This window comes from Lotus japonicus, chromosome 4, assembly GCF_012489685.1.
Source record: "Lotus japonicus ecotype B-129 chromosome 4, LjGifu_v1.2".
Classification (NCBI taxonomy): domain Eukaryota; kingdom Viridiplantae; phylum Streptophyta; class Magnoliopsida; order Fabales; family Fabaceae; genus Lotus; species Lotus japonicus.
This window is the reverse complement of record NC_080044.1, coordinates 77,696,728-77,711,497: the sequence shown is the minus strand read 5'-3', so window position 1 is coordinate 77,711,497 and position 14,770 is coordinate 77,696,728. Positions and strand designations below refer to the sequence as shown.

The window sequence follows — 14,770 nt, the reverse complement described above, 5'->3', positions numbered from 1 at the left end:
GAAAATCAATGAAACTTGTCCTTTTTATTATTATTTTAGCTTAGATAGAAATTAGAGTTCTTAAATAAAGAATGACTCTATGATATTGTTTTGAAAATATTTTAGCAGGCTTTTAAGTTGCACATTTTAGATCCAAATGTTTGGTTTAGGAAAATAATTAATTCGTTACTCAAATTCACATTCATGATTCATCCGATAAATAATAGAGAGATAGTGATAAGTGATAATCCTTCTATTTTAAGGATTATTAAGGATTAGACACTTTCAAACAAACAATTAAGAATTATTAGACATAAAAAAAAACCTCAACATTCATTTAATTCAATAACCTACACACTAAGACAACCAAAAAGACATAAAGAAGGTGAAAATTGTACCTTGAAATAAAGTTTGCAGGAAGTGATTCACTCGAGAAAAGTATCGTCTTCCCCATGCTTTTATCTAGGTCCATCAAATTTATGGGTTCTCATTGCCTTTGATTTCTCTCTTTGCGGTCTCTTCTCGTGTGGACCTTCAACATTAGCCTTGAAAGCTCCTTCTCCATCATGAAAACCGCATAGTTCTTACTAGGGTTGAGTGTTTTTACTTTTTAATTCCGTAAGGTTTCAATTTGGAAACAATATGAAAACCCTAGTTCCTAAAAAGAGTTATAATACATGTATGATCGACATAGACATTATTATCCAACATGTAATCTATGTACTGCTACACCACATACTGACATTGTGACACATGAGTAGAAATATTAGATTTTGGACATATAAGTGAGAGAAATACCAAAATTGCAACATCAATTAAGTTTGAGTGGCCCAAAATGCTTGTTATAAAACATGGTGGACTAACTCTCATGACCATAACACTTGGGGGCACAATTTTAAGAGTCGGATCGATCGGTCCAACTGGTTCACTCAGGATTCCAACCTCAGGCTGGTCTGGTCGCAAGTTTCAATCAATTGTGTCATTAAACCGATTAGATTCAGAATCAACCGGTCAAACTCAAGTTGGATCGGTAGGAATTAGACGGTTGAATTGGCTAGGCGAACCATTGCAACATGAGAGGAAAAACAAAATTGAAAATAACTCAGTTGGATTTGAACACTTTTGCAAAACATGAATATCAGGATCAATGATATCAATGATGGAGGGACATATGGGTTGGGTAAGGGGAGGTTCAAGGATCGATCTCTAACGGGTGTAATTTATCTTTGTGATGTAAAAAAAAAATGATTGTTGATGGGGGATTATTTGTGCAATTAAGCCTATGAGAATCAATGATATCAATATGCAAATTGTTTTGCAAAACGTGAAACGGCGTCGTAAAAGCCTCCCTGTGGCCTGTCTGTACTGCACATATCTTTCGAACCCCACACGCACACGGTTCCTTGTCTTCTTCTTCCTCAACAACAACACCATTCTCAACTTTGACTCACTTCAAATTCATACACCACCCTGGTCAGTATCTTTCTCTGCATTCGTTTCTCATTTACGTTAATTTTGCAAAACAATAGGGATCTTCATTTATGCGATTCAAGTTCTCCTCGATTTCCGAGGTTGAGGTTTTTGTTTTTGTTTTTCCATTCTGCATCAATCGATTTGAACTCTGTATATTCATCAGGACGATGGCTGCTTCGTTTTGTTACCAACCTGCGGGTCTTCATGGTTCGCAAATTGATTCCCCTACATCTGCATCTTCTAGAATGTTCACAAGGTTCCTCTCAATGCGCTTTGCCTGCAATGCTGGCCACCTTAAACTGCATCATCCCCTTCTTGCATCCACTTCTCATGCCGCTGTTGTTGATCCCACATCACACTCCATTCATCACCACTTATCATGTAAGTAACTAATGCTAACCACACTCAAAAATGTGATTTATAAACTGTAAACAACTATTCTAACTAGTGGGTTGTGAACTTGTTTTTATAGCTGGGTCTGATGAGTCTGGGACTGAGAGTACTTTGATATTGATTCGGCATGGCGAGTCTTTGTGGAATGAGAAGAATTTGTTCACTGGATGTTGTGATGTGCCTTTGACCAAGAGAGGAGTGGAGGAAGCCATTGAAGCTGGTAAAAGGATTAGTTGTATACCGATCGATGTCATTTTTACATCTGCGTTGATTCGAGCACAGATGACAGCCATGCTCGCGATGACTCAGCACCGCCGAAAGAAGGTAGTACTGGTGCAAGAAATTGCTATAATGAATAATGCCTACAAGAAAGGGCTTTGCCTGTTTAAGCTTACATTCTTTTTTACTGAACATATACCTATGCTGTGAGCCAAAAGTTACGTATGGTGGCTTAAGTCATGTGATGGTTTCATTTGTAGTTTGTTTATGAGTCTTTCCTATAAGCAAAGGTGAAAAACAAACATATTTTGTTTTCTATGATTAAAATGTTTTTTTTAGGTTTAATCAACATCTATATATTCAATAAGTTAAAGAACCACTGCTTGTGGCATGCTTATTAATAAAACCATTATCTTCCCTACATATTATAAGCGTCTAATGATACTTCTTTTCCTGAATTGTGAAGAGAAAATACTGACATTTTGTATGGCTGTAATACTCTTAGAACTTGGGTTTCTTAACCAAATGTTTACTTTGCAGGTTCCTATTATTATCCATAATGAGAGTGAACAGGCAACAACTTGGACTCAAGTTTACAGTGAAAAAACCACTAAGCAGTCAATTCCAGTTATAACATCTTGGCAATTGAATGAAAGAATGTATGTGGCTATTAATCTTTGCCACTGTTCTTTTTCACAGTATATGTTCAATAAGTTTTAGAAGGAGACTGTATTCTTTTTATTTTACATCTACAGGTATGGGGAGTTACAGGGTCTTAATAAGCAGGAAACTGCAGAAAGATACGGACAGGAAAAAGTGCATGAGTGGCGTCGAAGTTATGATATTCCACCTCCCAAGGGTGAGAGCCTGGAAATGTGTTCACAGAGAGCTGTTGCCTATTTTAAAGATTTTGTAAGAGTGTTAATTTTCTTACTGTGCAATGTCAAAGTTTCATATTTGATTTCTTTGACTTTGATATATTGCTGTGGGTTGAAACATATTAAATTACTATAAGAGTTTTGATACTAAGAAGCATGCATTGTAGATTGAACCCCAACTAAAATCAGGAAAGCACGTGATGGTTGCTGCTCATGGGAACTCATTGAGGTCTATTATAATGTATCTTGAGAGACTAACCTCACAAGAGGTAGCATCCTGCAGTTCTTATGATTGATTTTTATTTTGTTTCAAATAAAAAAAGGACAGGGATTGATCTTTACTTTTTATCGACCAACAGGTCACTAATTTAGAATTATCAACTGGCATACCATTGCTTTACATATATAAAGAGGGGGAGTTTATTAGTAGAGGAAGTCCTGTGGGGCCTACAGAAGCTGGTGTCTATGCATATACTCAGGTATGATCCCGTTGCCTGGTATTTACTGGTGTCTGAGTACTGGAATTGACATAGAATGCTTCTAAAATTATTGGAATTCTGCCTATCATCTGTTATCGGCCTAGCCTTCGAGATTTGGTTGTGATGATGGTGTTGGACCATTTGGATGTTGAATCCTCTACCAGCTCATCCACAACCTATGTGCTTGTACAGAAATCATAATTTAGTAGTTTTTTGTTTGAGAACCGAGATTCATAACTGTAGAGTTCAAATGAGCAGTTTCTTGTTCAAGTCATAAATGGAATATATGAATTGTAAGTTTAGTAGGAAGCACCCTAAATCTATTTTAGAGATGAAAATTAGTGACAAACTGACAATACCATACCATTTATATAGAAGGAGTTGTAAACCATAGGAATTCAGCGGAGTTGAGATCAGGATTTATTCATGATAAAAATGTACTGCTCGGGCTTAAGAACACATTTACTACACAACTATAATACATGCAAAGTTTTATGGATCTGAAATTCTGAATTTAGGGGAAACAAGTCCACCTAGAAATTAAGCTTAATCTTTCAAAGATTGGAACCTTATGATGGATCAGTGGTCTGGACACATGATGACACAACACAAGATATGATTATGAATTAATGCATTCAAGAGAAAGTAGGGATAGCATCTATTGTGGAAAGATAGAAGAATCCTGCTTTAGGTGGTAGGGGCATATTTGGTGAAGACATGTTGAATCCCCATTAGAGATTGTAGATTAGATGAAGGATAGTTCTATAGTTGGAAGTAGGAGGTCAATAAAAACTGTAGGTAAAATCATTAAGAAAGATTTAGATTTAAACAGTTTGTTATAGACACGATTTACGATAAGATTATAGTTTCATCTATATGTGTGAAGTTTTAATTAAATAATTGAATATACATATGAAGGGCAATAATGTTTTCCATTACTCTTGGTTAAGTAATGTACAGTTCCTCTTAAATAGGACCTTGCTTGTCAATAATTAAGAAAACATTATAGCCTAATGGAAGACCTATAAATTATAATCCGTTTCCAAGGTGGTTCAGGCCTCAGGGAGACTTTTTCTCTCTTCTTTTTATTTTTTAAATTTTGGGGTGTTTGGTTATTGTCCAAGTAACATCTAATGATAGTTGATTTTTGAGGTTCAGAGGATATAATTAAGGGAGATATTCTCGTCCTTTTCCTGAATTCATTATCTCTTCTAATTTGATACTATCAGATTATGTCTGTTTTTGTTTTGTTATATTCCTCTTATTAATCCTATCTGATAATACCCATGCTTTATGCTGCCATTTATATCTGCAGAGCTTAGCTGTTTACAGACAACAGTTGGAAGAAAAGTCACATTGAAGTTTTAGATCCAATGTGAAAGATCAAAATTGCATGCTACAAAATTATCCGAAGGGAATTGATCAATCCTTGACACTTGACAGTGAAATCTGTGGTGGTAAAACATGGGAGTCCTGATATTTTCTGCACAGTAGAAATGCAGTTTAGCACCGAAAACAATTTTGGTTAGAGAGAAATTGTAAAAAACAAGTTTGGTAATGTATGTTTAGAATTTGATTATTTCTCAATGGGAGTGAACTCACATTATTGGTAAAGCTTCCATGTTTTAGAACTAATAGGGAAATGGATTTATGGTTAGATTCAAAATAGTATAAACGAATTTTCATATTTTTTACTCTTATGTGTTCTGTCATTTATAATTTACCAAAAGGATTGTCCACTTGCCCATCTATAAGTTGGTCTATGAAAGAGAGTTGACAAATCACGAACATTCGACTGAAGGTTTTTCTGATGGAGGTTCTTCATCACGAGATAAGCCACTACATGTACTCATTCTCTGAAAAATACCCCCTCAAACATTGGGTATTTTATTTTATTTTTGCAAGTTCTAAAGATAAAAAATCGATAGGAATAATAAGACAATATAAACAACTAAAAAATAATGAAACTACGATTATGGAATTTATTATACCGATAAAATAAAATTTTAAACTTAATATCTAAGTATCATGTCTAGGGTTTGCAAATTGGTTAAGCCCCGACAATATAAACAACTAAAAAATAATGAAACTACGATTATGGAATTTATTATACCGATAAAATAAAATTTTAAACTTAATATCTAAGTATCATGTCTAGGGTTTGCAAATTGGTTAAGCCCCTCGACCTTCCATGAGCCCATAAAAAAATAGTTTTATTTTTTGGGTCAAATTAAAAAAAATGGAGTTGGATGGTTAAGTATTGTATTTTAACCCATTAAAAAAGCGGAAGGGTTTATGGGGGTTGACCCGCTAAAAAAACAACAGAACACAAAAAATCAAAATAGGATGAGTTGACCCATTAAAAGGATGTGAATATCAATGGGCTGACCCATCAAAAGGATGAGTTGTTATGTTGGTCCATCTAAAAATAAACTGAAAATCACAATTTTGTCTATCCCTATAAAAAAAAAAGTTGTCTATTCCTATCAAAAAAAAAGTTGTCTATCTTTTTGCACTTATAATAACAGTGTCTGACTTTATTAAGTTGTTTATTCACCATTACAATTATTATTGCGGATGAAAAAAAATTCTTCGACCAATCTTTTATTGATTAGTGTGCTAACATTAGAGTGAAGAATTAGTCTCACGACTATCGGTCGTAGAAATACATGTTTTAATTGTAGGAATACCTTGATTAACATCAGAAACTTTACAATTATTAATTTAATCTCTAATGTGCTCTATAAGTATATAAGATTAGTGAAATAAATATTCCTCCCAGAGTAGCCAAACTGCCCTACAAATGGGTACGGATAGGGGTGGATATGAATCTAGGGCTACTAGTACTGCATCTACATGTTTAACATGTGCAATTTTTGGCTTATTGTGTTGTGTTGTGTGTGTGTGTGCTGTTACTCAACCGTTTTATGCCTCTTTTGCCTCCCTATCGTCCCTCAACCTTAAGTGCTCCGAAACCCTTGCCGCCAAATTCTCCTCCTTCCAAAACAGAAAACAAAACAACATCATTAGTCAATTTCATCCAATTATCATCAAAGCAAAAATCCAATCCAAACACACATTGAAAATAGAAAAAAATAAAAAATTGTGCAGACTTGTTTTTCAATCAGAACCTAATGTAACCCCTGTTGATGCCATGAACTGAAGATCTGATTAAATGGCATGTACCAATTCCAAATATGAATGAACACAACAAATAAATAAATTAATGAATGAATGAATGTCTTCGTCTACGCCTTCACGTTACAAATCAAATGCTACTTTTGATATGACCAAAGCTAACGACATTGGACTCAGCCCCATCAACACAGCCAATTCATCTGATACTAGTACCAAGAATGAGAAGAAAAAAAAGGTGCTGCATTTTTTTTCCTCATTATTTGATTTTGATCCCTACATTGGATTGTTTTCTTATTGACTGTTTTTTCTTTGGTGAAGTCTATTTTGCCAAAGATTTTCGGATCAAAGAAAAATGGGAGAGGCTCATCAGATGAAGATGCACTCAAGCCAAATGCAGAAGGAGATGGTGTTTCTGTTTCTCTTGGTATTCATTACATTTGTTCTTTCTCTATAATCTCTTCATTTCCATGTTTGTAAGGATTGGCCTCAAAAAATTTCATTTGTGAATTTTTTGTATGGAAAGATTTGGAGAAGAAAATTGAATCCAGAAGAAAAGCTTTCCTGGAAACATCTCCTGTCATGAGAAGAAGTTTCTCAGGTATGATTGTTGCTAGCAGTGTATAATGTCACAAATACAAAAAATATTTTTTCATGACAAATTTATTCATTATATAATGTCAATCAATATATCCAATTTTGAGGATTTAGTTCACATTGAGAAACTGCTGAGTCATCTCTATTTTCTGGATCCTAGTGGTACCTATCAATCAAGATGAAATCTTCCCTAAGTCTTCCTATATTATTTTGGTAGCTTACCTAAAACAGTGAAGTTTTGGTTATTAGTTGGAATTTTATGATTAAGGGGAAGAGTATAAAAGGAAGAAATCAAATTTTTCTTGTTTGATATTGACCTTAAACTCCCCTTGTCTCATCTGATGTATATTTGTATTGGCGTTGGTGCACACGCAAAAAACTAGAATTTGTCATGTTGAGTTCAACATGGATCGAAGAAGCTAAGATTTTTTCACGTTGAGTTCAACGGAAATCCAAACACACACGTAGTATCGTACATCCCTTGCAATTAAAGATTTGTCACTATATGAAAATGTGATAGAGTAAACAAAGCATGATTGATTTCAATTTCTTATCTGCTCACAGGAAGAGAGACTAGCCCTGGGATTGAAAGCCTAAATTTGTCCAATTTTGAACGGCCTTTGGCTCCGGAAACTGAAATCCAGAGTTTTAGGTATGAGATTTCATAATCTGTTCAATGCTTCAAGCCAAAAGAAAAATAAAAAGTAGTTACATATTATAGTCAGACTCAGACACTACCATATTCTGGCTATTCCATTTCATTATGCAGGATCTTTGTTGCAACGTGGAACGTGGGAGGAAAATCACCAAGCTATGACCTCAACCTTCAAGATTTCTTGCTGGTGGAAGGGTCAGCAGATATATATGTCTTGGGGTATGAACAGACTCAGAACATTTCATCATACCTTAAGTTTACATAATGGCTGCAACAAAAAAATCTAATATGGTTATTATTTTGAAGCTACCAATTATCAAGCTTCTCCTAGTAGAAAGTTTATCTTCAGAATCAATTGTAGAAATATTTCCAAACATACTACATGAACTTCTACTAATTGCATTTGAGATAAAAAAAAGTTGTTGTTCTTGAAAATTAATGACGTCCTTTGTGTGCATTTGTTTCTCTCCATTCATTTCTTTTCAAATCATTACAAGCTCATGTTACCTGACAATAAGTACTTGTTGTATGTTCAGGTTTCAGGAAATTGTCCCTCTAAGTGCTGGCAATGTCTTAGTGATTGAAGACAATGAACCTGCTGTAAAGTGGCTAGCATTGATAAGCCAAGCTCTGAACAGACCCAAAAATGAGTACAGTGATTCCTCTGATTCAGGCTCCAAAAACCAGAACAGTTCCAAGGAATCAAAGTCCCCAGCAAGCCTTAACTTCTTTCAGAAGCCTTCTCTTAAAGTTATTAGTAAGAGTTTCAGGGCAGAAGGTAGCAGCCTCCTCAAGGCTTGCAATTGCCCCATGGAATCTCCATCCAGAGAGAGAAGGAGGATAAGGAAGTACAGTGACCCCATAAATAAGTTAGATTCTGAGATTCGCGGAGGTAGCCCCGTGGAGGAGTTGCTTTCAATTGCAGAGATACCCTCTTCTCTAAGCCAAACCAAATACAACCTCATATCAAGTAAGCAGATGGTTGGGATTTTTCTCACCATATGGTCAAAGAAGGATTTAGTCCCTCACATTGGCCATCTTAGAGTAGACTCTGTGGGGAGAGGAATCATGGGTTGCCTAGGAAACAAGGTAAGCTGTATATTTTGTGAACAAATAAAACATGTCACTCACCATGTATTACATAACAACTAGCCTTATCTTTCATTTACAAGTATTAGCATTCACTTCATGAAAAAAAGTGAGTGAAACTTTTCTGTGAGCACTAGTGCAAAAGCAAGTTACCATCCACTTTGAGATAAAAAGAGAACGAATTTTTTTTAATAAATTGAGATGAAAGTCCATTCACGTCACACTCAACCGATATCCAAAGCACATTAAGTGCAAAATCTACTTATAGCGTGTTTAGTTTTGCAATAAGGATCTCCATAATAACTTTTAGTAGAAGCTGCAAAGTGTAGCTTTTAGGTTCACTGTGTTTTGGATTGTTTGCACACCGCCAATCCATACAAACCATTTTTGTAACTTAGTTTTGAAGTGATTCTAGCCTTGGCATCGAAATTTGAATAATATCCACAGTCCACACACACTGCCTAAGGGTTTGTGCTAAGGTTCCTTTTAGTAACTGATTAGTGTGTGCTTGGATACTAGTTGAGTGCAACATGAATGCACTTTCATCACAATTGATAAAAAGAGTTTAGTTCACCTTATATCTTGAAGTAGATGTTAACGTCCATTTGCAGTGGCACTAATGGATATACAAACATAGTGATCATGAACTATAATGATGATTTTGTTCTGATTTTTTGTGTCATGAATTGAGAAGATTAATGATATCTATGGAATCAATAACTGTTTGCAGGGTTGTATATCAGTGAGCATGTCAATACATCAAACAAGCTTTTGTTTCGTCTGTAGTCACTTGGCTTCTGGGGAGAAAGAAGGTGATGAACTGAAGAGGAATTCTGATGTAGCTGAGATCCTCAAAGGGATACAATTCCCTAGGATTTGTAAAACTCCTTGCCGTAGAGCGCCAGAAAAGATATTTGACCATGAGTAAGTTATCACATTTGCTTGAATATCAGCTAATTGCACTTGCATTCTTCTTCTTCTTTTTTCCACCCTCTTTTATATAACAACACAGAATTTATGTTGAATGCACCTTCTGAATTCTAATAATCTTACTTTGTTCTGCAGTCGAATTATATGGCTTGGAGATTTGAATTATAGGATGGCTTTGAGTTATGAAGAAACAAGAGTTCTATTGGAGGATAATGACTGGGACACTTTGTTGGAGAAAGATCAGGTTTGTCCTTCCATTCCCATTCACATATATACTTATAAGTTCAATAACACTACATATAAATGTTTTGGAAATATTTCTATAATCGATTCTAAAGCCAAAGATCAGCTTCTATTCATCGGAATAAATTATGGAACCGAAAAGCTACTCAGAGAAGTTTCTCTCCAGAATTAGTTCTGCCTTCATAATCAATTATAGAAGAGTTTCCAAACACAGTAGCTTTTGTGGACTACAGGGTAGATTTTCAAGTTTGAAGGAGAATTGATTTAGGTAGAAACTACTCCTAGTAGCTTTTGCGGGAGTAGATTTGATTATGAAAGATTTGAATGTGAATCTAAACTTGCTAGTAGCTTCTAGATGCTATAATTGATTTTGAGGAAATAGAAGATGATCAAAACATGCTATAAGTATATTTATTGACTAGTTTTCACTCTATGCAGTTAAACATAGAAAGAGAAGCAGGAAGAGTTTTCAGTGGTTTCAAAGAGGGAAGGATCTTCTTTGCCCCCACTTACAAGTATTCACATAATTCAGACTCTTATGCTGGTGAGACTGTTAAGTCAAAGAAGAAACGCAGAACACCCGCATGGTATGATCAAATAACTGAAAAAAAATTGCTAGCTAGCTTGTTTTTTCATCAAGATAAACCAAAATAACTGAATACTCTTCTGCAATTGAAAATTTTTCAGGTGTGATAGGATACTATGGCGTGGCAGCAACATTGAGCAATTATCATACATACGAGGAGAATCAAGATTTTCTGACCACAGACCTGTTTGTTCTGTCTTCTCTGTGGGTGTGGAAGTAAGAAGCAGAAACACCAGGTTCAGGAAAGGCTATTCCTACACAAGTTCAAGACTTGAATATGAAGACTTAATCCCTCAAAGGCATAGTTTCTATGATTATTAAGTCAAACCTCAAATCAAGCTTGTAAATTTCCTTAGGCTCTATAGAAGAATTATTTCTTTATTTTCCTTTCTATTTTGTTCCCCCACTCACCAGATGTCCATAGCTACTAGCTAGTAACTAGAGTCCGAACAATATAAGAGCAAATGATTCACGCAAGTGACTAAAGGGTGACTGCAAAGTCCAAACGTTGTTATCTAGAGGCACTATTGATACAGGTAGAGATTGATGTAAATAGATTTGAACTATTTATTGACACCCAAAAATGAAATTATGAGAAAAACCTTATAGTATTTGTACAAGCTAAAGGTTCTCATGAGCAGGGCCGTGTATAGACAATTTGAGGCCTTAGGCGAAAATGTTAAAGTTATTTTATTTTGACAAGAATTTTGATGAGATTTAATGTATCATATAAATTATTACTTCCTCCGGTCCTATTTATAAGCAACAAAAAAAAAATTCTCATAGTTTAAGAAATGTAGTTAAACTAGATAAAATGCATTAAATTTGTCTTAAATTAAAATGAACTTCTAAAATTACTCTTTGTTATTAGTGTTGGAAAGTGAAAAAGAAAGAGAATAATTAATGAGACACATTTTACAAGTTAGAATTAATAAGGGCATCATTGGAAAAAATTAATTAATATAGCTCAAACTTTCATTTGGTTCTTATAAAAAGGACCAAGATTTTTCTTCTCTTTCATGCTTATAAATAGGACCGGAGGGAGTAATTTTTATATTAATCTTTTAGGTTTTCAGAGCTGAGAAATCATTTATTAGAGTTCTATAATAAAATATTTATAATATTTCGCTTCAATAAATAAGATAGTTAATATTCAATCTATCTTATTTCAATGATGTTGATTTAACCAATTTTAATTTTGAAAAACTTCTTCTAGCTGTAGAAATCGTTACAAGGATTGCCAGTAAAACTCGATAGACAATATATACATTTAGAAAAGAATCTAAAGTTTTAATAGAACTTGAAACGTAAGACATGAAACAGTAAGAGATTTTACAACACTATAATATCAAATATCTTATTTGATAATTCACTTCAAGGTAGAAACAATGTAGAAACAATGGATTTTTTTTTAGAGAAAAAACAATGGGTGAAACTACAAATATATAAGTAAAAAAACTAACCATTACGAGTAAACACAATTAATTTTTTAATTTTAAAAATGTAAAAATAACGGGTATTTTATTTATTAGTTTTTTGGAATATCTAAATTTGATAATTTAAAACACTACTACTAATACCTTTTAAAGTTGCATTTCCCACATTTCACTTTCGAGTTTCCACATTTCATTGCCCACATTTAAATTAAAATAACATGATTTTCTATTGTCCCATTACCTCTTTTAAATCTCAATAGATTATACTATATAGTATATAAGTAATAAAGAAAATTGGGGCCTTTAGCAATTTTGGGATCTTAGGCAATTGCCTAATTATTTTAAAGCTTTACACGGCCCTGCTCATGAGTTACATCAGGAGGGAGACAGTGGATCATCTCGAATTATTTTAGTATAAACAAAGCAGGGAATGAGACGAGGAATGTATAGCATGTTTGGATCAACTTCTCTTTCTTTAAAATCAATTCTGGAATTCAGAAGCTTTTCCTATAATTGATTCTGGCCGCACAATCAGTGAATACACGGTAGAAGTCCACGTTTGAAGAAAAACTGATTATGGAAGAAGCAATTTCCACTAGCTTAGCAAAATTGATTTTCAAAAATCAGAATGTGAATCCAAACATGCTATCAATTGTTGAGGAATTTTCAAATATGCACTTAATTGTATCCAAAGTCCCAAATTGGGGTATCTTCTTGACCTTGTGGCATCACTTGTTCCAATTGCAAGCCAAGATCTTGAATGCCATTTAGCCAACAGCCACTAAAATCTTCTGTCTCATTCACATTCCCAACAAGATCATTCTGATTCTGATGAGCCCTTTCTAGCTCCATACTAATCCAATCATCAACACTTACCTTTCTAGTGTCATTTGACAGGTAATCATGTAAAGAATCATGGCTTTGGTCATTGCGGTAAGCACAGAGAGATTCATGATTCATCCTTGAACTTTTATCAGGAAATCCCACACACAAATCACTCTGAGGACACTCAGCATATTGACAAGAATACACCTTATCATCAGCAACAACAGCAGCAGCATCATATAAATCAAACATGTTCTTCCTCTTCTCACATAAATGGAGTAGTCATCATCATCATCATTATCAAACTCAACTTTAGTACCTTGTTGGCAATTTCCATCTTTGTGATCTGATGGAGGTATTTTCAGCAAGGCTTCCTCTTGGTTCATAACTTTGGACCAAGTTGAAATATCTTTGGCTGTCATCTTGCCTTGCAAAGTCTTGGACTGAGTCACAAACCTTCTCACTCTATCCAAATTAGGAGACATGTTCTTGATAACAGCAGCCAACACAGAAACTTTCCAAGCCTTTTTCAAGTCATGAGGCTTTCTATAAGGAGGTGGCCCTTGTTCTTGAGCCAGAAAGCCCTGTTCACCCCACCATTGCTCTGTCCCCTTGGGCCACCATGGTGGTGCCAGGCCTCTCTCAAGTGGGAATCTTCTCTGTGGAGGAACACAGTGTTGCATCAGAGCAGAAAGCAGAGAACCCAATGTTGTATCTTGCAAGTCATTCAATAGATGAATATATGAATTTGGATCAAACTCTTGGTTTTCAAGGAGGGGAAAGAACTTGGTTAATGCAGAGGGAGCATTTTTTGTGAATTTGACATCTTCTTTCCACCATTGTCTCAAGCTTTCTGAGGAACCAGTGACTGGTTTTCCCTTTTCTGGGATGATTCCATAGACAAAGCCTTGAGCGTTGCAAACTTCCATGATCTTCATCATGTGCTTGAGGATTGAGTCTTGTGCTCTTGACATCTTCTTCCTCCTTGATGCCTCTTGTTTTGCTTCAAGCTCTGGTTCTTCTCCTTTCTCCTTCAGCTTCTGCAGAAGAATCCTATCCCTCCACATGCGTTCCTTCAGCTTATCATAGTCGATTTGCTCATCATCTTCAGTGAACCCAGTTACTTGTTCATCAAAGAGGTCCATTTCTTCAATGATCTTCACCATGATTTTTGTGCCTACAACAATGTTTGTGAATGTGTGTACTCCCTCCGGTCCTATTTATAAGCATGAAAGAGAAGAAAAATCTTGGTCCTTTTTATAAGAACCAAATTAAAGTTTGAGCTATATTAATTATTTTTTTCCAATGATGTCATTATTAATTCTAACTTGTAAAATGTGTCTCATTAATTATTCTCTCTCTTTCTCACTTTCCAACACTAATAACAAAGGGTAATTTTGGAAGTTTATTTTGATTCAAGACAAATTTAATGCATTTTATCTAGTTTAACTACATTTCTTAAACTATGTGAATTTTTTTTTGTTGCTTATAAATAGAACCGGAGGGAGTAATATTTATACGTGCATGAAAGTACTTGAATGGCGGTGGTTAGAAGAGTACTATGATTTGATCTTATCAGAAAATTGATTATGCTTAGGAATTTCAAACAATAAATATGTGAAGGGATGAAGACAAGATAGGCATTACCGAAGGTTGTAAGTGTTGCATTATGGGCAATTACATAAGAAAATGATGCAGTGAGTGACGCGTGTGTTGAATGTGAGATAAGTAATTATTTTTGCAGGTCTATAGGATCATGCTGATTGCTATGAAAACTTTAGGATTTAGGGTAGGTGGAGGTTCACTCGAATATAATTATCTTCTGTAGAGGATATATGCTTGTACTAAACAAA

General features: G+C 34.8%; 3 protein-coding genes across 3 annotated transcripts; 2 read left to right on the top strand and 1 right to left on the bottom strand.

Moving 5' to 3' along the window:
- Positions 1-1,246: 1,246 nt before the first annotated feature.
- On the top strand, positions 1,247-5,116 carry LOC130715526 (2,3-bisphosphoglycerate-dependent phosphoglycerate mutase 1-like). The gene is made up of 8 exons (XM_057565636.1): positions 1,247-1,452; positions 1,616-1,833; positions 1,925-2,169; positions 2,605-2,723; positions 2,820-2,976; positions 3,110-3,211; positions 3,302-3,421; positions 4,737-5,116. Exons 1-8 carry the CDS (start codon positions 1,262-1,264, stop codon positions 4,779-4,781), a joined length of 1,197 nt encoding a protein of 398 aa, XP_057421619.1. The 5' UTR covers positions 1,247-1,261; the 3' UTR covers positions 4,782-5,116.
- Positions 5,117-6,447: 1,331 nt separating this feature from the next.
- On the top strand, positions 6,448-11,276 carry LOC130715952 (type I inositol polyphosphate 5-phosphatase 5). Its single transcript, XM_057566115.1, has 10 exons — positions 6,448-6,794; positions 6,878-6,983; positions 7,083-7,157; positions 7,718-7,805; positions 7,923-8,027; positions 8,345-8,897; positions 9,628-9,821; positions 9,963-10,071; positions 10,509-10,657; positions 10,758-11,276. The coding sequence occupies exons 1-10, from the start codon at positions 6,660-6,662 to the stop codon at positions 10,975-10,977; spliced, it is 1,734 nt and encodes a 577-aa protein (XP_057422098.1). The 5' UTR covers positions 6,448-6,659; the 3' UTR covers positions 10,978-11,276.
- Positions 11,277-12,376: 1,100 nt separating this feature from the next.
- On the bottom strand, positions 12,377-14,125 carry LOC130714430 (putative ETHYLENE INSENSITIVE 3-like 4 protein). The gene is given in 2 exon segments (XM_057564326.1): positions 12,377-13,192; positions 13,195-14,125. Coding segments are annotated over 2 exon segments (1,311 nt in total). The 5' UTR covers positions 14,084-14,125; the 3' UTR covers positions 12,377-12,770.
- Between the last annotated feature and the right edge of the window lie 645 nt (positions 14,126-14,770).